The sequence below is a fragment of the Polypterus senegalus genome, chromosome 4 (genome assembly GCF_016835505.1).
Source record: "Polypterus senegalus isolate Bchr_013 chromosome 4, ASM1683550v1, whole genome shotgun sequence".
NCBI lineage: Eukaryota > Metazoa > Chordata > Cladistia > Polypteriformes > Polypteridae > Polypterus > Polypterus senegalus.
This window is the reverse complement of record NC_053157.1, coordinates 164,213,771-164,241,753: the sequence shown is the minus strand read 5'-3', so window position 1 is coordinate 164,241,753 and position 27,983 is coordinate 164,213,771. Positions and strand designations below refer to the sequence as shown.

At 37.8% G+C, this 27,983-nt stretch overlaps 1 protein-coding gene across 2 annotated transcripts in view; it reads right to left on the bottom strand.

Moving 5' to 3' along the window:
- Positions 1–27,723, bottom strand: part of LOC120527787 — a 43,671-nt gene extending 15,948 nt beyond the window's left edge. The window contains exons 1-6 of one of the 2 annotated variants that reach the window (XM_039751602.1): positions 27,571–27,723; positions 22,953–23,079; positions 19,366–19,568; positions 14,991–15,092; positions 11,255–11,494; positions 10,526–10,693 (exon numbers count right to left, since the gene is read on the bottom strand). In XM_039751602.1, coding sequence (XP_039607536.1) covers positions 10,526–10,693; positions 11,255–11,494; positions 14,991–15,092; positions 19,366–19,549 — 694 coding nt within the window. In that variant the 5' untranslated portion in view covers positions 19,550–19,568; positions 22,953–23,079; positions 27,571–27,723. The remainder of the gene's footprint in view (positions 1–10,525; positions 10,694–11,254; positions 11,495–14,990; positions 15,093–19,365; positions 19,569–22,952; positions 23,080–27,570) is intronic. The other variant, XM_039751603.1, reaches the window with a different exon arrangement.
- Positions 27,724–27,983: the final 260 nt, after the last annotated feature.

The following is a 27,983-nucleotide window of genomic DNA, read 5'->3' as shown; positions in this document are numbered from 1 at the left end:
TCTGATATTTTATGTACAATAACCATGATACGTCTAGTTACACCAAACCCATTCATTAGGGATCCAGTGAGGTGTTTAGAAGAGCAGCAAAGTATTTCAAATCATTGGTTACATGCTGTATGTTTAGAATTTAATACATAAAGAAGAGGTATTTTTAACAATGATAATGAAGTGTATGTTTTCATCTTGCAAATAAAAATTCCAAAATCACGTGCACGATTGCAGAATAAATGCCGGAAATAAGCATCTAGATCAACTCAGCACAATGCCAGTCATCAGACAGATTAACAAGACTGTAGACATACGATACCAAGCAGCACAGTTGATAACTTCACTCTACTCCTGTGCTATTGTCTGTACGCATATTTTTTGAGTCCCCTCTTTAACTCAGATTCAACACTTTGCTTTGTACGCCCATTCCTGGAAAATGGAAACTTTTGCTTTTGTACTTGGATGCAAAATATCTGTATGCTTTTGCTTAAGTTCAGCATGCAGTATGAAAGGTTATACCACTAGATAGTGCTTACGGTGTAAAGTCCATGCTTCTCAGTTTTCTGTTAAGGCCAAAATGGCTTTGTGTTTAATTGATCAGCCTAACTGGTGTACTAAACTTGTTGTACATCAAGTGCTAATATTTAATATTCTCTCCAAAAGGACTGCATCCTGGCAAATCTTTTAACACATGTGCAAAACAAACAGTATGGTCAACAATTCTTACTTAATCCACCTTAATAAAATGACGTGTCTCTGTGTGTTTGTTAATCTGTGTGTCCATCTAGGGACATGTCTATGTTATATGGTATTTAGTATTAAATCTGTGAAAGCAGTGCCAATGGTTGTGATGTGCCATCTGTTGGAATTAAAATTGCAAGGCATTTTATTACTACAAATGTTTCTGATGTACCATTTGTTGGAATGAAAAACGCAATGCATCATTACTACAAAAGTTTGTGATGTGCCATTGTTTTGTGGTGTATGAGTGTCCAGGATAGGCACATTAACCTCTATAGTTCTTTTTGTATTGGTGGACAAATTAATACTGAAATGCATAAACTGGTAGCTTTGATTCAAATATATGTCCTGCAAAACTAATTATTCAACATTCACTCAGCACAGATAAGCTCAAATACAAAGCAAGAATATCTCAACTCAACACTGGCCAAAGCTAACTACCTCAAATTCGATAAACAGGGGCTAGAAGCCATTCCACTCACGAGGCATTCCTGCCGGGATACACTTGTTTGTCGATCCATCTTCAGATTACTTCCCTGAAAGGGCTGCACTTAAGAATACCTGAGCAAAAGCCAAGAATGGCTACTCCTGTTGGGCTTTCATATCCAGATGGCTACCTTTGAAAGGGCTACATAGTCTAACAGAAGCCATGGGTTAATTACTACCCCTGACAGTACAATACGTAAATGGACACAGTTCGTTTTATTAACAATCAATGGTCATTGCTAAATGTCAGTAAAAAAAAAGAAAATTTTAGCAAAGAAATGCTTAAACTATTTCAATCATTAATTATGTTTATTTGAAGGAAAAACCAGGTTTAAATGTTAGATATGAAAACAAGCAACCTGAACAATTCAAATCAGGACACACAGCAAGCTTCATTTTAGGTGGCTATGGCTTTGGTTGTTGCAGTTTTTGCTTTCTTAAACCAGGCATAATGCTTGGCAGCGAAGTGGCACTCTGGAAGTGGCCAAGTCTGACCAAGTGGTCTTCTCTTTGGCAGTTGTTTCTCTCTCTCCTAGTCTTGGCAGTTATGATGTCTCCCTGGCAGTGCCTTTTTAAAATCCTTTGAAATTATAGGGTTTTGCTGACTGTCCCTTTTCACAATAAAACCCTGCCTTATGTAAGATATTGCATTAGTCAAAGCTTGATTGTTGATTAAGTTACTTTTGGATAAAAATAAAACACGTTCATCTCAATGTCCCAAGCTTACATTTTACATATTCTTACAAGCATACACACACTGGTCACTTTATCTAAGCTTAAAAATATACATTAACAATATATTCTTATTTTTTCAGAATTCCTGTGACACGTGAGTCGCTGTCTTGCACGCCAAAGACGAGGCTGAGTCTAAGAACTTTAGCAAAATCTTCTTTATTCTTCTTCGAAACAGGAACAGCAAGGTTATTTATTGTAGCGTGATCTACTATTCTACTATACACAGACACAGCAAACAGGCAGCGTCAGAGTCAGATCAGTGACTAAATTATAATGTTCCCTAGATTACCCATTGGGTGATCGATGCTTTGAGTGTGGCAATGGTCAGCTTGTAGTTGTTCGCCTTGGTGACAGACAAGGAACCCTTAACAGACATGCCAGTCACGCTTCGGCAAGTTGTGGTTCTGCGTGTTGTCTCATTGGGAGGGTCTCAAAAGAGTTCAGAAGTCTCACAGTATATTTAGAATTCCATCCATCCATTTTCTAACCCCCTGAATTCGAACACATGGTCACGGGGGTCTGCTGGAGCCAATCCCAGCCAACACAGGGCCCAAGGCAGGAACCAATCCTGAGCAGGGTGCCAACCCACCGTAGGACACACACACAAACACACCCACACACCAAGCACACACTAGGGCCAATTTAGAATCACCAATCCACCTAACCAGCATGCCTTTGGACTGTGGGAGGAAACCGGAGCGCCCGGAGGAAACCCACGCAGACACGGGGAGAACATGCAAACTCCACGCAGGGAGGACCCAGGTCTCCTAACTGCGAGGCAGCAGCACTACCACTGTGCCACCGTGCCGCCATATTTAGAATTACACCCCAGAATTTTATCTACTTCCAAAATTAGATAGTCTTGGGGAACTACCTTATAAATATTAATGACTTGCAGAATACCCGCTCTTCGCAGCGGAGAATTAGTGTGTTAAAGAAGTCGTGAAAAAAAAAAAAGGAAAAATTTTAAAAATAACGTAACATGATTGTTAATGTAATTGTTTTGTCTTTGATATGAGTGTTGTTGTCATATCTATATATCTATATATATATATACAGTATATCTATATTTATATATCTATCTATATATATATATATATATATATATATATATATATATATATATATATATATATATATATATATATATCAAAATACCCGCGTTTGGAGAAGTAAAAAGAAAATGAGTGTTGCTGGTATATATATATATATATATATATATATATATTTACAGTATATATATATATATATATATATTGTCAGGGATGCCAGGGGCCATGACCCGCCGGGACGCCAGGAGGGACCGGAAGAGGGTCAGAGCCCTGCCTGGATCACGTGGGGTTTGCCTTCCGGGTTGCTTTGGGGGCCACGGGTCAAAGGCATGGAAGCCTTTCCCTGTAGGGGCCCGTTGTCACCGCCAGGAGGCGCCCCGATGTCTTGGAGACTTGTTGTCGCAGCACTTCCGCCACACCAGGAAGTGCTGGGGGGAAGATTTATGACTGCGCCCGGAGAGCAGGCGGGAGGACAGCCGGCACTTCCGCCATGCTGGGGCGTGGCCAACGGAGGAATGCCAGGAACACCTGTGGCTCATCCGGGACCTCTATAAAAGGGGCCGTCTCCATTCATTCGAGGCTAGAGTCGGGTGGAAGGAGGACGAGGCAAGAGGAGCTGTGGAGGTGGCCCGAAGACAAGGCATTGTGGCCAGGACTGTGATTGGTTTGGGGTTTGTGCATGTGACTAGGTCTTTGTGACCAATGGACTGGGGTCTTAGTGACCTATTATTGTAAATATTGTGTTTAATAAACGTGTGGTGGTTTTAAACAACATGTCCGCCTGTCTGTGTCCGGGCCAAGTTCACATCTGGCGTAGTCGGCAGGATACTCTAGCGTCGTTTGCAGAGGACCTGAATAAAATATTTCTGTGGGTAACGAACCCCGAGAAGACTACGGAATCAGGAATCACCACAGCATCGCCAAAACCCGAAAAAACCGTGTCCAAAATGGGAAAGAAGAAGGGCAAGCAAAGCGACAACGCCAGCGGGAGTGCCGTAGGTGCAATGGCCGACGCTCGGGAGGAGTTAAGGAGAGGCCTTACAAGTCCGGAGAAACCTCCAGGAAGCAACGATCCCTCTAAGGTACGTGCCGGGAACGACGTTAAAAATCCGTTTATTGTTTCTCACCTTGTCCCGTGCATGTACCTTGGAGATGACCACCTGGAGGCTCCGAGGGGAAAAGGAGACTGCCCCGAAGACGACGGCCTTCTCCTGTCGAAGCCAAAGCGCCTAGAAGTCGACTTCCGCATGATGGCAGCCGACGAGGGACACGGTAGCAAACCCGTGCATTCTGGGAAGGAGGAGCTCCGCGTCCTGCTGTTTGCACCTTCGAGCCCGAAGGAATGGACTTGGTCTTTCCGAAGGGGAAGGGGGAGGCGAGCGAGGCATCACTCAACCCACAAGAAGGTAAGGAGGGTCGGGAAGTAGCTGATCGGGATGTCGAAAAAATATTAAAGACAGACGGCAACTCGACCCTCTGAGAACTCCAAGTCCCAGAAGCCTCCGCGAGACCTGTCAGAGCACGTGCCTGAAGCGGGCGTGCTCATTGGCTCCCGGTCGGCAGGTAACACGAACAAGGAAGTGAGTGTTCTGCCGGTCGAAATGAATAATTATTTAAACTTGCGGGAGCTCGAAAAACTAATCGAGCCCATAGCGAGTGTCTTGCAGGTCCTGACGACCATTGAAAAGATCGTCGGGGATTTGGGAGCGGCAGCCAGAGAGCCGTTGGAGAAGGTGAGGGCCTACGAGCGGCGATTTGGTGGGGAGCCTCCCGTAATGAATGATGCGGCGATAAAGGTAAGCGAGACCCGTATTGTACATAATAGAGGGACGCGGTGTGATCCGGGCCCGCGTTTAATAAGTAGCGGGTGCCAATACATGGCGTACCCTACAAGAGAGGTCGGTACGTTAACCGAGTGGTCGGCGGAAGGGCTAATCGATCCGGGGCAGCTAGACAGTGCTGACTCCCGGAGCGAGGCAGCCCTGAAGCGCCGCGCCGTAATTTGTAAATCAAGAGGGGTGCAGACAGTAAAGGGGCTCTCTTCATTTAGTAGAGAGACTCAGACTGTGGACAAGCCCCAGATCAAGCAGGAGATCCCGAAAATAAACCGGGGGTCTCCTGACAAGAAAGGGAAAGAAACAAAAAGAGAAAAAGCACCAGTAGAGGCGGCAGGGTTTCTCTCCCAGCAAAAGGGGCGGACCTAACATTTCCTTATTGTTTTCAGTCCCGTAGGGGAAGAATACCAGGAGGACAGAGGCAGTGCTACGGGTGCCGAAGGTTGGGCCATATTTGGTGGAACTGTCAATTTGGAATAATATTCCCCCTAGGTTCTCCAGGGACCAAGATGTTCGTTTTAATCAAGGCTCAACCAGGACGTCCTCTTGGAGGAAGACTTCCCTCTCGGGGCAGGCCGCTCTGAATAATAATTCGTCGCTGGGGGGGGGATACTGTGATGGATGGCCGGCCATTTATCCCGGCCAATACCCCCAAGCCGCCAGGTGGAGCCCTCCTTGCAGCGTGGAGGTCCCCAGAAGACCAGCAGGGCATATGGACATTGGAGTTTTTATGCAAAGCCCTGCTGGATGCCGTGGGGACCACAGGAGGGAGCTGCAGGGAGGACTGAGGGCTTCTTCGTGCCCTGTGACCCGGAGGTTCGTCACAGGAAGAGCGACGGACTTCCGGGTTGAAGAAAAGAACTTTTACCTGACCCGGAAGTGATTGAGGATCACATGGACTGGGGATTGAGAACACTTCCGGGTCAGGGAGTATAAAAGGACTTTGGGAACTCACAGACAATGAGCTGAGCTGGGTGGAAGGGTGGCAATGCGTCTGGGAGCTGGAGGATTGTATTATTGTGATTTAATGAGTATTGTGGTGGAGAGTGTGCTTTGTGCACTGTGGCGACAAAATAAAGTCAACTTGAGGACTTTTACCTGGTGTCTGGAGTCGTGGACAGGGGTTCAAGGGAGCGAAAGCGCCCCGTATCGTTCACAATATATATATATATACTAGCAAAATACCCACGCTTCGCAGCGGCAAAGAACTGCATTAAAATTTTTATTAAGAAGAAAATTAAACCTTTTTAAACTGAGGGAAAATATGCAAATAATTATTTGTTAAGGATCTCTTTGTATACCATGTTGTCAGTTCGGCCCTCCGGTTGTAACATGACCAAGCTGTGCGCTGAGCTTACTCTTGAGCATGTAACTTGCAGTTGGCTATGTGAACAGTAATCTTGTCTCAAATGTCACAGCTTGGATTGCTGCTGTCATAATCGTTTTGAGTTTCATGGTTTGTTTCAATTACGACATTATTTGCCGGATTTGTTTTGTTGAATTGACATTTGGCATCTGTCAAGCATTGTAAGCACACAACTGGTTTCATTGATAAAATAACATCCAGCTTTTGAGAGTTTAAACATTCATAAACATCAAAGTGTCCACTACTGAAATCGTCACCTGTCAATCTAAGATGTTTAAGAGGCACTGGCGGTTGTCGAAAGGTGTAAAATATTTGGCCATTTCGTACACTTGAAAGTTTACAACCAACAATTCAGCGGCAGCCATCAACTCACATGCAGAACCATAGGTGAAGGGCTTAAGCATTTCACTCTTCTAGTGCTCCTGTGTAGTATAATTATCTCCTGTACCATCATCAGTCCACACCTTGAACCTGTCCCAGTCATTCAATACATAAGACAGAATCTTCCCCCGGATATCAAGAGTGAGCCCGATATGGCTGTGCAATATGTAACAAAGAGAATGAAAAAGGAAGGTGGTATCTCCGAGCATGGAAACCACTCGGTAAGTGACAGTTCTTTGATCGATAGTGATCATCTCGATAGACATGGTAATGGGGGTTGGAATGATAAAGGAAATGGGTACCTGAGCAATGTAAAGTAAGTGTAAAATACCTATACAATAACTATAATTGTAATAAACAAACAATAAAACAGCGGAGAAGGCGTGGATTAAACCAAAAGGCTGTAGTTATCAGTAGGGAGACGTGAATCCCGTGGCGAACCAAGGAAGGGAATGTAGAGACCAGAGCGACGGACGGTCTTATATAGGCAGGCAGCCAACAACGTGGGAGGCGTTGGGATGGGGACCCAACACACCTCACACGGTGACTGAGCAGCAGGCTATGGACGTATATATGTACGTAAGTAGGATTCAGTTAGCGTTGGGAACCCGTGTACCAAATTTCTTGAAGATGGGCCCATAAGTAACAAAGACTGTTGAAAAGTTCAATATGGCGGCAGACAGTGGCATCATACCACCAAAATAAGTACCAAATTTCAGCCTTCTACCTACACGGGAAGTTGGAGAATTAGTGACGTTGGAAAGTTTAATATGGAGGCTGACAGTGGCGTCATACCACCGAAATATGTATGTACATTGGTTTCGGTTAGCGCCTAAAGCCTACCAAATTTCGTGAAGATGGGGCCATGAATAAGAAAGTTCAATATGGCGGATGTTGTTGACCGTTATGACAGTTACGCATAGAATTTTGAAATGAAACCTGCTTAACTTTTGTAAGTAAGCTGTAGGGAATGGGCCTGCCAAATTTCAGCCTTCTACCTGCACGGGAAGTTGGAGAATTAGTGACATTTGGAAAATTCAATATGGCGGCTGACAGTGGCGTCTTACCACCGAAATAAGTACGTACATCAGTTTTGGTTAGCGCAGGGAAGCCACCTACCAAATTTCATGAAGATGGGGTTAGCCTTCTACCTACACGGGAAGTTTGAAAATTGGTGACGTTGGAAAGTTCAATATGGCGGCCGACAGTGGCGTCATACCATCGAAATAAGTAAGTACATCGGTTTTGGTTAGTGCAGAAAAGCCGCCTACCAAATTTCGTGAAGATGGGGCCATAAATAAGAAAGTTCAACATGGCGGACATTGTCGAACATTATCGACCGTTATGACTGTTACGTGTAGAATTTCGAAATGTAAGCTGTAAGGAATGGGCCTGCCAAATTTCAGCTTTCTACCTACACGGGAAGTTGGACAATTAGTGATGAGTGAGTGAGTGAGTGAGTGAGTGAGTGAGTGAGTGAGTGAGTGAGTGAGTGAGTGAGTGAGTGAGGGCTTTGCCTTTTATTATTATAGATATATACATACATGTGTACATATATACACACACACATATACTATGGGGTGCCAAAGAGGCAAATAAATAGATTTTGTGAATATATAAAGTCGGCGTCAGAATATATAAAGTCAAAACTTGAATATATAAAGTCAGCGTCGGTATACATAAAGTCAAAACTTTTTTCTGAATATATAAAGTCAAAACTTGAATATATAAAGACAGCGTCGGAATTTATAAAGTCATTCCTGATTATATAAAGTCAACATCGGAGTATATAAACTCACTCCTGAATATATAAAGTGAAAGTCAAAATCTATTGATTGAAACGACTCTGAACTGAACTAAGTTAACAAAAACGTATTCAGAAAAATAAATTAAAAAAACACTGTTCGGTTAATGTTTTGAAAATGATGCATGTGCCCTGCCCAAGATTGGTTCCTGCCTTGTGCCCATTGTTGGCTGGGATTGTCTCCAGCAGACCTCCGTGACCCTGTAGTCGGATTCAACGTGTTGGGAAATGGATGGATATTCCAGCGCTGACTTTATATATTGAAGTTTTGACTTTATATATTGCAGCGCTTACTTTATAGCCTGTATTCCGACGCTGACTTTATATATTCAAGATTTGACTTTATATATTCCAGCGCTTACTTTATATTTTCAAGTTTTGACTTTATTTATTCCAACAGTGACTTTATATAATCAAGTTTTGACTTTATATATTCGCGAATGACTTTATACAAGTTTTGACTTTGTATAGTTAAATGTAGTCATCATTGGATAACTTTTTCTTTACCATAGAAATTTAAAGACTAAATTCAACTTCCATTCCTAACAAAGATATTTCTGGCGACTAAATAGAAGCTACTTATATCCAAATTCGAGCTATTGAGCTGTCGCCTGCCTGCCTGAATAAATCACCCTCGCTTCGCTCTTACTTTTTTACCGTTCATTTAATCATGGCTAGTGGCGGAAAAATTATAAAATGGAAGGAGGATTACACTGAGTATGGCTTTACCAAAACAATTATTGATGGCGAATCGATTATTCATAAAGCTTCAATTGGTGATCTGTTTATCTGTGTTAACGTCATATTTTTTCATACTTCTTCTCAAACCAAGGGTGTGCGAGGATAAAATGAATCGGGAAGCGCTGATTAATGTAATCGGTGTACCATGAAATCATGCATTGACATACGTTCCCCTTTGCTTGTATTGCAAAGTGTGTTTAAATGCGTGATTTTATTAATGCGTTATGGAGCAGCTGTGCTTGTGCTAAGAAAAGGAAACATTTTAAAAATAATGCAACACGATTGTCAATGTAACCTTTTGTGAGTAGTGCCTGGAGGATTCAGTGTGGAGAAACTGTAGAGAGAGCGTGTGTATTAAGTTGTGGATTTTTCTGTGAGTATTTGGTGGCAGCGTCACAAAGTCGCTTCTGTAACACTGCGTGTGTTAGCTGCAGAGCTCAGCTCAGAGCGAAATGAGGTGAATGGGAGGGGAGATGATGACGTGACTCCCCCACCCGCCTTAACTGTCAATCCCCTACAAACACAGTCTCTCGGAATTTGCATAAGCACAGCCCTTCACGTGCAATTTTAACTTAGTTACAAAGTGATCAAAGCGTCCTCTCATTAAACTTGTATCCCGCATTACCTGTGGTCATGACAAACGCCAGTGGCAGCCTGTCTATGAACTTAATTTAAACTTTAGGTTTACACCTTGCTTTGTTTCTGAAGTAGCAGCACCCATGAATATGGTTGTATATGTTATTCGCTCTCTTCTTATTGTTTCGCTGCCTTCTCAATTGTATAATGCATGTTTTATTCAGCGCTTTTTGGAGCTCTTCCTGGTTTTCTACGCACTGCGTTGACAGTCAGTTCACGTGATTACAAAGGAGGCGTGATGATGTCACACGAAACTCCGCCCCCACGGCTTTCGAGCTCAACTCCATTACAGTAAATGGAGAAAAATAGCTTCCAGTTATGACCATTACGCGTAGAATTTCGAAATGAAACCTGCCTAACTTTTGTAAGGAAGCTGTAAGGAATGAGCCTGCCAAATTTCAGCCTTCTACCTACACGGGAATTAGTGATGAGTCAGTGAGTCAGTCAGTCAGTCAGTGAGGGCTTTGCCTTTTATTAGTATAGATCTAATGAGGTAATTTGTACTTACCTGCCCTGCCCGTTATAGAACATTTCCCACATGAGTTCAGAGGCCATTAATTCCAAAAATAAAAAATAAAACCAAAGCAAAATAAAACACACAAATTATGAGTATTATGAGTCATATTTAGCATACTGTAAAAGCTCAGTTTTCCAACAGCATTACACTAGTAGTTCAGAATGTACTTCTAAAAAATGAAATCAAAACACATTACAACTGAATGCTACTGACTGAGAGGGAGAACAACGAAAATATTACCATTTTGTGACAAAAGGCACACTTTTGTAGAGGAGTGCGATTCTTTTATAATCCGTGATATCATTTCCTCTGCATTATGAAAATCCATCACCTCGGCTATCCTTGAATGTTTCATTCTGCCAAGTTCCTTTTTCAACATGTGCAAGGTATAAAATGCAAGGTCCATTGCTACAATAAATAGAAAGTTCATGATAAATAAAATATTAAGCTGATAATTTTTTATTTATAATTTTAATTTGTACACCTGCTCTTTTTGTTCTAAACATCTAAGTATTTGAGAGTACAGAACACGATTAAAGCCAAATGTAAAGAGAAAAACTTCTATTACTAAAGAGGAACAGTGCCGCAACTTAAATAACACAAGATATTCAAAACACTTTTCATCTGCATAAAACTTTTCACATATTACTATTATCAATGCTTATTTAAAAAAAAAACATTTTCATGCTATTCATAAATAAAGAAAAACAAACTGTCACTAAACTGCCTACAGATCAAAATGTAAAAATTGGTTTCAAAGAGGTTATCCACTTTTTAATATGGCATTCTTTCGACTTTAATCTACCTCTCCATAAATGTAAACATAACCTATAAAAATAATCCCATATAATTTATGAAAGTAACAGAAAATAGAACATTTGTTTATATACTGGGTCTTTCAAACTCTTGCATGCCTTCCTTTTTGGAAAGATGATAAAGCAGCATGAATAAGATGCATCATAGGCATACCTTGAACTTTAGGCTCTGGATAATGATCATCTTTTTCTTTTATTTCTTCAATTACACAATTTCCAGCTGGCATTATTGTTTTCATTTCAGACTTCAGCTTCTGTATAATTTTAACTATATTTAATGCAGAGGGCTGTTGTAAAAATTCAGCATCAATGATAATGCTCCCTGGGCGAATTTGTCTTGTACGTGCTGCAAACTGCTTCAGTACTTTTACAAATGTTTCTTCCAACTGAACATCTATATAGATACAAAGGTAAAAAAGACACTACATATTTATAACTTGCATCAGTATTACATGCTATTTTTTTTCAAATCTTTTCTAGAGTCAGCAAAAAAAGCTATTACCACACATAATCTAGCAACTCCTTCTAAATTAATAATGAGTACTCAATCATATATTTAATCATATGTATAATTAGATAGATATTTTCTCCTTTTAAACAACACTCTAGGTGATCACATTAGTTGTCTTGCTCCAAAAACTCTGGAATGCTCCTCTTCTTCAAACTAATTGTTTTAAATGTTTTCATTGCCTTGTCTGAATCCACCCTGTTCAGCCTAATGAACAAGCTTTTCAGGGTTGTAAACTAGAGCCAGTCCTAGAATGGCAGAAATACCCTCACAAACATACATGCAACCTCTCTAATTCACAACAGGATCAGTCCATCTAACAGCATGTCTTTGGACTGAAGGAAATAAATAGGTACCATTTATATCCGTAGATCATAAGATTAATAAACAGCCAATCACTATAACAAATGTAAGAAGTATTCTAATAAAAACACTATATTCTTTCCTTCTCTCTCCATATATACAGTATATATTCAGTATGTGTGTGTGTGTGCATGTGTTTTGTGAAACACATTCTATGTATGCACTGGTTAACATCAGTTATGTAACTTGGATTATTGGGTATTTCAGATATTTCGATACCCATGCCCAATATTCTTTTTATTCCTTTAGCATGATGCAAAAAGAACCTGGATTTCCCTGAACAATCAACTTCTTTGCCCAGGATGACCTATCCCTCATAATGTTTTGCTTTTCACATCATTATTAGTAAACCCTTTAAACAACTGTGGAGGAAACATCCATAATAACAGCTGTTTAAGAGATGGAAGAGCCAGCATGCCTAGTGCCAACTATAATGTTATGTATAAAGGCACCAAGGTCACTTGTTTTGCCAATGCTAACGCTCAATTGAATAGCACCATAAGCATGAGATACATGGCATACTGGACTGTAGAATTTGTGTGAAGGTGGGGGTGTACCTTAAAAATTTCAACTGAGTGTATGTGAAATAATTCCTATAACTTAATTTGAATCCTTAAAATTACAAAATATGGATAGGCTTGTTTGCTTGAAAAGAGTACACCATGCAACTGGAGTGAAAATGTATTAAAAATTATGCAAGTAATTAATATTTTATATTGGCATAATTTAACTAAATTTTTAATATTATATGTGTATTTAATTTTTACTATATAATAATTAAGGTCGGCATGGTAACAGAGTGGTACAGACAGGGGGTTCATGTCCACCCTGCATGGAGTTTGTATGTTCTCCACATGTAAGTGTGGATTTCCTCCTGGTGCTCCGGTTTCCACCCATAGTCCAAAGACATGCAGGTGAACTGGTGTTGCTAAACTGCCTATAGTGTGTGTGTGTGTGTGTGTGTTTGTGCTCGCTACGGGATCAACGGGTGTCCTGTCCAGCAATTGTTCCTGCCTTACATCTGGGGCTTGCTTAAAGTGGCCCCAGATGCCCTGTGAACCTCCCCTAGATAATTGAGTCAGGAAAATGGATGGGTAGATGGACAAATTATAATTTATATGTGCACAAAACACTGTCTTTCTCAATTGGGAAGATTGCTTAAAAAACAAAGTAATGAATGTAGCAAAACAATCCAGTGATTGCATCAATAGCCTACTTGGTATAGACCTGCATTATTGCATAAACAGGTAATTAGTGGTTGGGGCCCTAAAATTACTGACACTTGCCACTACTGACTTAGTTTTCATAAACCATATGCTTGAATTGTGAAGGGTTATGTAAATGTTTCAGGGTTATACAAATGTTTGACTGCAATGATCCAACAGTTTGCACAGTGCGCTTTTTTGATCAACATCATTGCTTTTGGAAACAAAAAATAATTCTATATTACAAATAATTATTAGTAATTTTGGCCCTTTCAGTTGGAGCAGTTACATTAACAAGGGGGGATTTGGTTCTGCTGTAGCCGTGATCTCTTTTACCTTTAAATGTAGCTATTCTGAACACTGGATAGTATTTGATAAACTGTCAATGTGCTTAAAAAAGTTAGATTTTTAAACGTAAATGTCTAAAATAAAATGTCTTTAAAAAGATATTTTAGTCAACACACTTTTCATCGAGTTGTTATGATCAATCCACTTATTTGAAAGTCACAGCAGCATTAGCACAAGGCAGGATCCAACCATTGATGGAGTACAAGTCTATGGCAGGGCAAATTAACACACACCAAAACATAAAATGAAATTAGGAGAAACTATGAGTTGCAAGTCTGTATAACCAGCTATGTAAACCATGATGTCCCAAATTAAAACAAATATCCAGTATGCATCCATTTTTGAACCAAATCTAAACGAATTTAGCTTTCATAATAAGAAGACGTTCGGTTGTTTTGGTTTGATGTTGTATGCAGTACAGTTACTACACACAACAATAAAATACAATAACCACATTCTGCTTTCAAATACTAAATGGACACTCCACCCAGAGCGACTTCTTCGCTAGCTTCTGCACACATATAAGACTGTACAGGATGTGTGATAGGATTGGTTTTAGTAGGTCGCTCAACCTCCCTAGTTATCAAATAAAGATATTAAACCACTTGAAACAACACATCTGACATAAGCAGGTTGCATTGGTTTGTAACCAACACTAACATTGTATTTTGGTTTCTTATAATTTGGGCATATTATCAATGATACATAATTAAATGTGTAGGTCTTTCTCCTGCTGTTCTTTCACTCTATCAAACTGGCTGCAGTTAAAGATAAATAAGGAAAGGGGGTAGGAAGTGCTGAAATAAAGTACCTGACCACAGAGTGGTAAGGTTATGGTAAGGTTAAGGGGATTTGAGGCACTTTGTTAATGTCTACATAATACAGAGTATAAAAGGGGACAAGACAAAACAAAAGTATAAATTATACCTAATGAAATCATATTACAGAAGACAGGCAAGTCATGTCTCTTCAAATTTTACTTTTATTTATTTATAAAAATGATGACAACCGGGGCTGACAATATGCACATTAATCCATTTGTTCATTTTAAATTCACAACATTATTTTTATTATGTTCATTTTTTAAAAGCAACTTGCGTTAGATGTGTTATTCAGTAGGTTACCCCATAAGTGAGCATTAATAATCAATTAAAAACCCTGTGCAAAAGGTTCTGTGCAACATAAAAATTCATTTTCTTGGAACATTTGGTGCTAAACAAATACTTTTGTTTCATACATAAGAAGTGAACAGAAGAAAAGGTACAAAACCTTTACACTGCAAAACACTTCATAAGTTGCATTCAAGATAACTCACACATTACACTTCAATGGCACTTCTTTCCAGTGACTTAAGAGAGAATGTGGAAAGAGCCCATAACCATTTTAGTTCAGAAGTGCTTATTTTCAAACCTATATTACTTTAAAACCAAGTGTGGTAGAAATATTAATTAAAGAAAGAAACTTACCCTCTACTGGGACAAGTCTGATAAATCTCTTTGAGTCAGTAGAGAAGCTGTTCATTGTGTCATTTACTGAAGTACTGAACAGAGGGCATTCTTCACAGTAGTCTGTTATAGAATGATCAGAGAACCAAACGGTAGAGGTTCATTGGATAAATGATTGAATTTGTGTACAGTGTCAATAAATGCGTACATTTTTCTCTGGTAACTTAGGAAATAAAAGTTTATTTTTGTTATACTCCTGTTCTTTTAATATCTTTAGGTTTAGCTATTATCCTTGAAATATCTGTGTATGTGTCAATTGTCCAGCCTTAGTTGCTGATCTTAGTCATTCCCTGATACATTTTGTAAATTATATTAATCTTCTTCTGGTACACCCCTTGTTTACTTGACCATCTCAGTAGTTTTTGAAAACCAGTTCTTAAATATTTCAATGTATACTGCAATCCAGAATACTTAACTATTGTTACCTCTAAATTATTCTCTCACACAGGATTTTGCTGAGCTGTGCTGTCTGCACATTTAAAATCTAAACTGTAGTAGAAACTGAGTCTCTGCAAAAAGGCCAGCTTTTCAGCAGCAGCTCCCCTGCAAGTGGAGAGTTGCATATTGATGTACTGCAAGCTCTCTTTCAGTCCGGATCAACAGTTTCAGCTTTAAAAAAAAAATCTTATTGAGTCAGCTAGATTGCTTATAAAATGTGATTCATTTACAATTTAATGATTGGTAAAAACAACTAAAAATAGTTTTTTGAGACCCCACACTGCAGTGTGATTTCATCCCAAGGCCAGTCAGTGACATGAATTTCTCTAGTTAACCAGCTTCAAAACACTAAAGGAACTATTGTCAAACTGCTAGGTAAATGTAACTGGTTACTTATGGTATTGTCTTCTCCTTTGCAATTTACTTCCAGCATGCCTCACCTAAATGTGTTTACATATTGAGCTTGTGCTGTTGTGGAACACCATCTGAAACAGTCACTTTCTTATATTTTCAGGTGAATATTCCCACACAGAGGAATCTGGGAAAGGGTGAAAATGCAACTCAATCGGAAATAAAGCAAGCAAGTGCATTTAATCAACTTGTCTGTTGAATTTAGCTATGTAAATGAAACGTATGGCAAGCCAAATTAACATTTAGAGATATCTAAAAATGAATTTTGGATATCTTAAAATGTAATTTACTTTTTAAGATATCTGAAACTCGCTTTGAGATATCTTAAAATAATTTCCTTTACATTTTAAGATATCTGCAATACATTTTGAGATATCTCAAATGTATTTCAAGATATCTCAAATACAGTTTCAGATATCTCAAAATACTTGTGTCTGCATTTCAAGATATCTCAAATGAATTTTCGGATATCTTAAATTGACCTTTCATGCATTTTAAGATATCTTAAATGCATTTCAAGATATCTCAAAATCATTTCCTGTAAAATTGCCTATTATTTCAATGGGACTACTTGTTTATTATAAGATATCTTAAAATGTATTTGAGATGTCTTGAAATGTGCAGGAAGTCATTTTAAGATATCTTGAAATGTATTTGAGATATCTGAAAATGGACAGGAAGCTGTTTTAAGATATCTGGAAATGTATTTGAGATATCTTAAATTGTATTGTAGATATCTGAAAATGCTATTGAGATATCTTGAAATAATTGAGTGTCCTTTTAAAGATATCTTAAAATGCATTTTATATATCTTGAAATACAATTTGAGATATCTTGAAATACATTGTTAGATATCTGAAATGGAGCAGAGACCCATTTTAAGATATCATGAAATTAATTTTAGATATCTAAAAATGTATTTCAGATATCTGAAAAAAAATGAATTTCAAGATATCTTGAATGCATTTTAAGATATCTAAATTATATTTCGAGATATCTCAAAATAACTTCCTTCTCATTTTAAGATATCCCAAATTCATTTTGAGATATCTGAAATGCATTTTCAGATATCTTAAAATGACTTCCTGCACATTTCAAGATATCTCAAATACATTTCAAGATATCTTAAAATAACTTCCTGTGTATTTCAAGATATCTCAGATTCATTTTGAGATATCTCGAAATAGACAGGGAGTCCCATTGAAAGAAAAGGAAATGTTACAGGAAGTGATTTTGAGATATCTCAAAATGTATTTGAGATATCTTGAAATGCACAGGAAGTTATTTTAAGATATCTCGAAATGTATTTGCGATATCTCAAAATGCATTTCAGATATTTCAAAATGTACAGCATATCATTTCAAGATATCTTGAAATCTATTTAAGATATCATAAAATGCTTTTTAGATATCTTAAAATAGATGCATTTTTAGATATCTGTAAGTCAATTTGAGATATCTAAAATGCATTTCCAGATATCTTAAAATTCATTTTGAGATATCTCTAAATGTTAATTCGGCTTGCCATATGAAACGTTTTACTTAAGCACACTTGGGAACAGCAACAGCAACTGACGAGTCCATTTAGCAGACAATTTACCTGTTCTGTCTGAAGAAATACCTTGGCTCTGACCTTTTCCCCCAGTCCTAGTCAACAGCATGAGTTTCTCATGTTAACCAACTTCACAACACTAAAATAACTATTGTCAAACAGCTCAGTAAGTGTAAGTGGGTTACCTACAACACCGTTGGATTGCCCTGTGCTGTGCTTCCAGCATTCTTCCTATTTGGGTGTTCATTGAGCTAGTGCTGTTGTGGAACACCACATCATTAAAAAAACAACCACTTTCTCAGATTATCAGGTGATTCACTCCCATGCAGAGGAAATTTTTGCCTGATATTTGAAGAAACCTTTTTGTACCGAATATGATGCAGCTGCCACCATGATTAACCTTCTCAAAAACAGTACAAAGAGTCATAGCATGCAGGGGCGTAAAGTTGGGGAGGAAAAGAAACAACTTGTCATTTAAGAAAATATAATTTGACTATTATATTGATTAATTGCAGCAGCGCTAATCTGCTCAGTCCAGCAGACACTGTCTGTTGCCTAGGATGTGACCCACAACTAAGGCTTGAGTGACAACTCACTTCTGAATTTAGTATCAAACCATAACAGTGAACAAACAATGCATAACATACAGTGTGTGCATGCCGAATTGAGTCAAACCTTGCAGAAGAACAGAAAGGTACATAAGCAATACAGACCAAATATAAAAGTATCACGTCTCATCCCTCTCAGAAGATGTAACTTATGCCAGCAACAGAGGATCACCAGATAAAACCTCAAAGACTGTAGCTGCTCTGTTACCTTCTCCCTTTCTTGCAACTATTTAGAGCATCTCCTGTTTTCCACATTTGTCATCTGTACATCAGCATTCCACCAATATTTTCTCGTGCCTTGGCAGTCATTCATTGTTTCCCACTTATCATGTACAACTGTTTTTTTTTAAAACTTAATTTGCTTTTGCTACCATAGTTAATCCCCAAACTTTCTCTTACTTTTATTGATACCTCTGAGTAAAAGATCTCTTACAACCAAGTGATACTGGTGCACTTTTCAAGGAATCACATTCACATTTTTCATCATGCTCCAATCAAATTTCCTCACTAAACAAATAGTCTACCCTGCTCCTTACATCACCGGATTCATATATCACCAACTTATGCTCATTCTGTTTAAACATTTCCATTTCTATCACATTACCAAACACCAGAACTTGTGGACTCCTTTATAACTATTAGCACTGGTTTCAAAATGCTCATTCAAGTCTCCACCCATTACAATAATCTCCCAATGACCTCTAAACATCACTGCCAACAACTTCTCCTAAAACTCATTTTTCTCCTCATTGCTTCTGCCAACCAATGAGATATACTCTACACATTAATCAGTCATTTATTAACAATTATCTCAAGAACTATAATGCACATATTCATCATCTTCACCTCCACCACTCTGTCTGCCCCTTTTTTTTGCCACAAGTACAACAGCCTCATAATCACTATCACTTCACCCCTGCAAACAAGCATGCATCTTTCACTCTTCCCATTTTTGCACCTTCACCTTTCCATCTTGTCACCTGTACACCACAAAACGTTTTCCTGTCATACTCCCAGTATTATAGGTCATAATCTTTTATTTTATTCTTTACACCTCCAATTCAACCTCTGCCTCCTCTATATCTTGTACCAGAACTGGCTTAATCAGAATGCGTGAGGCCTGTGACATAGGGTTAGAATTAAGGTCCACTGGCAAGTAGTCAAAGGCAACTAAAATAGACTGAATGAGGCATCTGATGTTAAAAAATTCTGTTAGATAGTGTATTGAAGATGAAATGTAAAAATACTTCTTTAACCAGAAATGTTAAATATTTTAAAGCATAAGATATATCAAAAGAAAGTAATAAAATAAATACATGATACTGTACCTCTCAGCTCTCTTATAATCTGTAACGATGCATGTGCAGCTACCAAAGGTGCAATAACATTGCCAACAGTACGTATGAATCCATCACTGATTCTTATAGAGAAACGGTTAGATATTTTCAGTTCACGTTCACCTTGTCTTTTTATCTTTTTGGCAGGAGAATATTCTTGGTCTTCATGAGACATTTTCTCTATTTGATTTCCGCTGAAAGAAATAAACAAGGACACATTATGTTAACATCATAATATCTAAAGGACAACGTGCATTACTTAATAGACAGAAAAGACTGCATAAAATTGGATTAAACAGGGGAAAAAAAGAGGCACTGACTTATTCACTCTCTAAATCTATGTGTAGAGCAAGCATTTTAGGAACAATGTGCCAAAGATAAATTGGTCAAAGTTGGAGTTATTTTGGTACAATTCCTCAAATATCCTGTGCACACCAAAAACAAAAAAAAAAAAACTCATATCATCTGTAAAGTAGGGTGTTAAGAGCATTATGTTAGTTTTCCGTTTCTATGAAAAATGTATAGTAATTTTGTAAGTTATCAGAAAAAATCTGTTTTGCTTTGTGTATTACAATTAAATAACAAAAACATATTGCAATAAGAAAAACTATAAACTAAACCTCTGAAAAGTACCCTTTTTATGCCTGGAAGTTTCATTTCATCATTGTCTTAATTCATTGTAGCTTTTGCTCAGCTATTCTTTGGCACTAAAAAGCTACAATTTAACCTTATATCAAATTATGAATTACAGAGCTCTATTTCTTGTCAAACTTCCAAATATGAATTTAATATTTGATACGAAGGGCTGCGTCACTAAGAATTCATGACAATCTGTTTGCATAGCCATTCAAAATTGTTTGATCAATTCCAGTGACCACACTTGCTCTTTTAATTATGTGTTGCAGTTTAAATTTATCTTGAGCATGAATGAACATTTTCAAAAACAAAAACACGATACTCCAAAACAGATACACAGAACATCTGCAAAATATTACAGTTTGCATTATGTGTTTAAAAGAGGCAAAAATAGACTTGGATGAAATTGTTTACTTATAGACAGGACACAATCATAAATCCTGAATTTATACTCATCTTAACTTTATATTGACATTTAGGTAATTCAACAGTGAACAGACAATTGACCTTTGGAAGGAACAGTGATGTAATGTGAAGACACCAATAACACAATAAAAAAGGAAGAGTTTCACAATTTCTGAATCAAAACCCAAATCTAAATCTTATTGAAATGCCTGCAAATATCATGTGCATAACTGCTAACTGTGCATACTGCATCTCTGTTGTTAGTCATTAGCACTAAAATATAAGTAATATGATAGTTATAATTTGTTACTAACCCTCATCTACTCTGTTTCTCTTCTTGGCACTCAAATGTGGCACTTGGTGCCACTCCCCTATTGCCAAGTTGTTTGTCTGCCTATGAAAAAGTCATCTCTGATAAAGGAGCACTGAAATCATCTTGTTGAAGGGTCTGTTCATCAGATTGGCCGACCTACCACTGACTCAGCTATGTAATGGCCAGTAGGGGGGAGGCAGTGTGTTGGCCGAGGTTTTCAGGACTCTGAACAAACCTGTATCCTCATATGTAATACTTCTGTATTTATTAGGTGATATCATCTATTCTTGTGTTTTGCTTTGTAGCTTGTACTGTTACTATTGTACTATTGTATTGTATTCTTGAGGTGGCGATGATAGGTTGGCTGACAAGCTCTGTGAAGAGGATTACTTGTGTTCTGTTTTGTTTATTGCATTTACTACCTTTTTTGACAACCATTGCACAACCTACCTACCTGGAAAGGGGTATCTCTCCGAATTGCCTTTCCAAGATTTCTTCCATTTTTTCCTTAAAAGGGTTTGTTTTTCTGGAGTTTTTTTGTCTTCTTAGGGAGTCAAGGCTGGGGGATTGTCAAAAAAAGGCAATGGCGGCACCCCTTGTGTGTTTTTGGGCTATACAAAAAATAAATTGTTGTTCTTGTTGTTGTAGATAGTAAGTAATATGTATCAATAATTATAGTAAGGAGTGCCTGGCCAAATATTTGTCTTTTCTAATGGTGAATAGAATGAAGTGTGTTTCATTCTCCCTCCACCCCAAACTTGGTGTTAAGAGAAAACTAGAACAAGGAAAAAGACATTAAAGAAAAAAAATTTTCTTGTTTTATTATATTTTTGCATAGACCTGACTTGCATTTTTTAAATTGTGGAACACACCAGGACCCACAAAAAAAAAGACCAAAAGTCAGCCAATATTGACATTTTATAAGTAAATGACCTAATGTTGCGGTGGGTTGGTGCCCTGCCCGGGATTGGTTCCTGCCTTGTGCCCTGTGTTGGCTGGGATTGGCTCCAGCAGACCCCTGTGACTCTGTGTTTAGATTCAACGGGTTGGAGAATGGATGGATGGATGGATGACCTGATGCATGACTTTAAAATTTCTCATGACACTAAATTTGTACAAGTTGACATCAATTTCACAATGTCCTGCATTGCAGGTACATTCTAGTTCTTGGTTGTGTTGTGACACCACAAGATACTCATTCATTGTTATGGTATGGGTAAATTATTTAAAAAAAAAATGATGAAATAGGTGAACTTTCACAGAAAAATGTCCAATTCTGTAAAATCAAAAAACATCAATAACACACACCCAAAAAAAATTGTACAAAGATAACTTTCAAGAAAGTTGGCTAAAATATATCCATGGTATGAAATGGAAAAGTGTAATTTATTTCAACATCAAGTTTGTCAGCAATTCACTTTGTCAGGTCTATGACCTTTGCTGTTGTGAGATTTATTTTTGTATGTGGAAGAGACATTCGTTGGTTAATAAAAAAAAGAGTTCTACTTAATGGTCAAGTCAAATTCAAATGTCTGTCAAATGACTACTTATGCTTTACATTTGCAAATCTATCCTTCTTTATAACTTTTTTTCACCCAAACGTTAAGAATACCTTTGTGAAATTAAACTTTTAGATTAATAGTAATCTATTATGAAGAACTCCTGGGAAACACCCTTTGTCCTGTTTTTGTCAAGGTGTGTCATATGCGTAATGGCATTTAGTTATTGTTTATGCCTGTGTACATTGTGCTGGATCACTACTGGGATGAGTGATTGTTAATGGTCACCCCAAGTTAAAAAAAAAAAAGTTACACTGTCATTTCCATGCCCCTTATGAAAAGATAACTGAGGGTGTTGCACTATAGTGTCAGATGTAAACATATCACTCAAATTAAATTATATTTGTTACATACAAATTATACATGCAGGACAATATGTAGTGAAATACTAAGTTGCTCAACTCCAATAACTATGCTTTTAGAAACAAAATAAGGGGACAGTAACAATAATACATATACTGTATGACTATAAATATCAAAAATCATTAATAGAATAATAAATATGTGAAAAATAATAACTAAATAAATAATGTGAGAGAGCTAATAACAGGGCATCATGTGCCATTTTTCTGGACACATTCTTCACTTAATATGCAGATGGACTGTGGGAAAAAAACTCCTCTTATGTCTCTCTGAATTGCACTTTAGGCAGTGGTAACATTTACCTGATTGCAGCACGAGGGTCCTTTGCCCAGGTTTGATATCGTTTGGTGTAGATATCCTTGAGGTTAGTGAGTAAACACCCAGTGATGTGTTTTGCTGACTGTACCACTCTCTGGAAAGCCTTGTTGACTGTGAGAGAATAATTTAAGGTAAATAATTAACGGTAATTTCAGGCATTAATCTTAAAGAAATAGCATAAAGGGTTAAGAAATGTCAGAAAGCTGTTCAAGCATATCAGGAAAAAAGATAAAGGTCAAATGAACAACAGAGACAAAGGTGTAATACACAAAATTTACTGAAAGGTGACTAAAAAGTCTGCAGATGTCATGTGAGCAACCAGAATGAACATACATTGAAATTTCAATGGTGGTGTCTCAACCCAAAGGGTATAAGAAGAATAGGAATATAATAAAATAAAACTGAACTCAGCAAAACTCAATGTTAATTTAACAAAGGCACTTGTCTTGACACAAAACTCTGAAAATTAAGGTGTCCCAATTTGACATAACTCATTTATACCCCATGGTATAAAAGGTCCAAAAGGTGGGATAGTTATTTTTTCAAGTGATGGATCACTTTGTCATAAATAGAAGAGTACCTGATTTTTACATGATAAATCTTTCAAGCTATGTTTTTTCCATATACAAAAAAGACTAAAATGCTGTCTCCATACTGATGTGGGCTACAGCTGCCCCACCATGTCACACATATTTCATCCATCCATCCATTATCCAACCTGCTATATCCTAACTACAGGGTCACGGGGGTCTGCTGGAGCCAATCCCAGCCAACACAGGGCGCAAGGCAGGAAACAAACCCCAGGCAGGGCGCCAGCCCACCACAGCACATATTTTAATATTTGTTCCTAAATTTAGTAAACACAGCATAAGCTAATTAAACAGTAGAAATATTGCCAATTAAGAGACATTGGTAATGGATGGATGGATGGATGGATGGTATTTTACCACACTGGAGCAGTGGTGAAGCAAATATCCTGGCTATTTATTTAAATATGTTCTTTTAAGCAGACACCTTAATCAGTTGATACCATTACACTAATATTAACTTAAACGACAAAGAAAAAACAGAAAGGTTAATGGTGCACTCTTCACTTTAGTCCTACATAGTTGCCTCTGTTTGTTGATGCTTACCACTGTGTGTGTGTTTTTGCTGAAGCCTTTTCTGTTGTGTTTTACAGGTTAAAGAAGAATTCCAGAGGATAACTGCTTTGAAACTAGAGAGAAAATGTATGTCTTTTTTTGACAAATACACACCAAAGCTGTTGTCTGTTTTTAATATCAGGGAAGGTGCTTCAAGCAAAAAGATGTGTGGCATTATGCATTGTCTGCAAAAGGTAAAGAAGAAGCAAATTCAGAAAATTGAATATAATGCTCTCGTAACAGGTGGAAAAGGATTATAGTTTTGTTGGGTGAAAATGCAACAGAGCAGAGAAGAGATGTCTTCATTTGATGCTTAATGGAGTATATGTGTCAGAGGGGGGACATTTTTGTACACTGGGTCATTCCATTTCTCTCTTAGGAAAAGAAACATGCAAATATTACATTTAAAGCCCAGCAGATGAACAGGCAATAGGCACCCATTGTTGGCAGTGGGGGTAAGAAGTTAAAAGGCTGTCTGTAGATTGTAGGTATTGGCTGTATTGCAAAGGTGTCACCATTTTGAAGTTTATGGCTGGTTGAGATTTATAAACAATACCACCGTGTGATAACAGAACTGCTGTTTCCTTGGAGGATCCTGGATAATCCAGTTACTGATTGTGTCAGGATTGTTTGTGTAAGTATTTGCTGTCTTGCAAAGGAGTCGCCGCTTTGAAGTCTGGCCTTGGAGGATGTCTGTATTTACCTGACTTGGAAATATTGGATCCTAAACAGCAGCTCTGTACTCATTAATGGTTGGTAACAATACATTTTGTTAACTTGTGTTTCCATTATTTGTTAAACCCAGGAAATTTAGATGTGCCATTGTTTAATCTGGTTGTTCAGAACTGATAATTGCAGGGACTGAAGGAGATTTAATCTCTGGCCAGGAGAAGGCAGAGGAGAACAGTCCACTGAGAACGCTGCCAAGACACGCAGAGAGCACAGGGGCTCACTGGCAGACTGGGGTACGTGGCTGGCACGACGTGAGGCACAAGGACAGCAATACTTCCAGGGAGGAAGAGACAACTCTACAAGGAGACGCCGGTTGTGGGTCCAGCGAGAGAGGAAAGCCGCATGAAAGAACTGAGCAAAGATGGCAGACAAGAAATAAGGCGCGCCTAATTCACAGCAATACAAGGAGCCCAGGGTGGAAAAAAAAAAGGGAACAACGAAGAGACGTCGACAGGGATTTCACGATTTTGACAAAAACTTCTCTTGGGAAATGAGTGTCCGGTGAACAGAGTGCATCCGTGGACAGTTGAACAATTAAGTGTTGGGGTAACACTGAGAACAAACTGGACTTTGCATCACTACAGGTTGTATCATCCAATTCTTGTTTTTCATGGACTTTTAGAGTGTGGACTGTGTGCTTTCCTTTCTAAAAAGAAATTTTCTTTATGATACTGTTAGATTTGGTTTATATTCATTTATCTTTTTAATGTACTTATTATTGTCTGGTGTAATAGAAGTTACTGTTGCTTTTCCCGAAATTACTGTTGTGTCTTTCATTGTGTGTTTATTCACCGCCCAATTTAAAGAAACCTGTGTGCTATTATTGGTAAATTTCAGGAGTTCCCAGTCTCTTGATAAAACTGGGTGGCGTAGTCGGATATTTGGATGGTTTCTAAGTTAGATTACCTGTAAGTGTGACCAGACACCTGTCACATATGAGGGAAAGTGGCCTAATCAAAGAGCGCCTAGTAAGCTAAGTATGAACTTTGCGGTATATGACTGATAATCTGGCAGAATATTTTAGGAACTGCAGTATAGAATAGGCATGTTAACATAAAGGTTTTGCTGGCATTGAGGTCCATTTGCTGTCCCAAAAAAGTTCTGTAATATTCTTTTATCTGTTCTTTCCACTTGTATGACTATGAAATTTAGTGTTTCATTATCTGAACCTTTGATGTGTTGCCTTAAGTTTGTTTCTGAAGAAATGTTTGTTACTTGATATGCTCTTTTTAGTAATACACAGCATACATTTAGCTTGCTTTATCAAGCTTTTAAGGTATACATTGAATATCCTTTTAAGTATACTGTTAATTTGTGATTGTTAAAGGATGTGGATTGTTCTGATGTTTCGCAATACACTTTGAACATCCACACCATCAACAAGAAAGTGCAGAACTGACTGATGCTCTTGAAGAATTTGGTATCACAATCGACAATACACAAGGAAACAATTTATGAATGCAGATGCTTAATATCTTGATGCTGGATAATTTTTGTAAAGTATGTTTTGTTTAAATAGACTGAACAGATGGAAAAAAGATATGTGTGTGTGTGTGTGTGTGTGTGTGTGTGTGGCATTTTTAGTTTATTATTATTTATTTGGATATAAAATTATCCATTGTTTTACCTAAAGTTCAGTTGAAAAAGATTATCAAAAGAAAGCATCAGACTTATTTTAATGAAATTTCTGTGTGTCCAAAATGTATATGCAAATTGGTATATGTTCAATGTATAAGAATAAAAATTAAGTAAATTCATATTCCACAAGTTTTGTCGAAAACTGTTCTGTATGTAAAGTTTATATCCATTATATCAGAAAAGTGTTAACATAATATGAGTAATGTTTATTGGGAATGGTATGCACTTAATGTGCATAAACGTACTATATTTTTGTAAATTCTAGTTTTGTTAAAAATAAGCTTAATCACCAATTTTTTAGGATTTTTTATCTGAATAAAACTCAATAAGTTGCATTTGATAATTGTCTTTATTTTTAAGTAATATTTAAGCAGTACAATAAAGGCAACAGTTTGTATTGACCTTTTTAATTTAACATTTCTTGAAGTATTATGTTAAACCAACTCAATTAAACTGAGAAAATATGAATCAAATATTTGTAGTTATGCTTCCTACAAAATGTAGTCAAGTCTACTGGAATAATTTAAATTGTTCAAATCAATAAATTTAAGTTAAATTAACACATACATTTGCTTTGCTGGTACTTACTTATTTAGCTAGACTGTATTGTCACGGCGCTCCGGTGGGTGGGAGAGCCACACACTTTGAGAATCACTGATTTAAGCTAACTTGAGTGGAATACGGTGAAGAAAGCTGAGACCTGTCTTGGTAAACGGGGTGTGAATTTATTTTACAGCATTCCCAATTCTCTGACAACAGGAAAGTTCACCTAAGCATGCTGGGGTTATGCAGCTGCCTGTTGGTAAAACAATAAAGAGACCCAATCTCTTAAAGGTTAAATTAATAACTTTATGTGTCTCTCTGTCTCCCATCTTGGTGCTCTCTAAAATGTTTATTCCAATACCATATATTTCAATTGGTGAATAGGAAGAAACTTAGCTAATATATAAACTTTCAGTTACAACAACATCCAAGCAGTCAGCTTTTTGTTATGTAACCATGTAATAAGCACAAAATATTTACAATATAAGTGATTATAAAAGGTCAATGACAATCTCAAAGAAGATAAAATACTTTAAGAATTTGGTACCTTTAATTCTGGTGTTTTGCTCAGCTCCTGTTATTCTGCCTTGACTCTTTAAGGTAAAATAATAATGGCGCTTATTCTATTAAACAGATCAGGAAGTTGCACAAGCCCAATGAAATCTGAAGCCAGTACTGTTCCTGCCTACTAATAACACTGTAATTCCGCCCCTTATAGTAGAATGAAGGGAAATGAAAGTCAGTAGGCGTAAGATGGAGAACATGTGTGTAGGAGGAGGCTGATGTAAGAATTTGACTGCAAGGAACAGAGGTGGTGAAGGGAGACAAATTTAAATACTTGGTTTCAGCAGTTCAAAGCAACAGAGAGAGTGGCAGAGAGCTGAAGAACAGAGTGCAGGCAAGGTGGAGAAGAGTGAAAGGAGTGATTTGTGATAGAAGAATATCTGCAAGAGTGAAAGG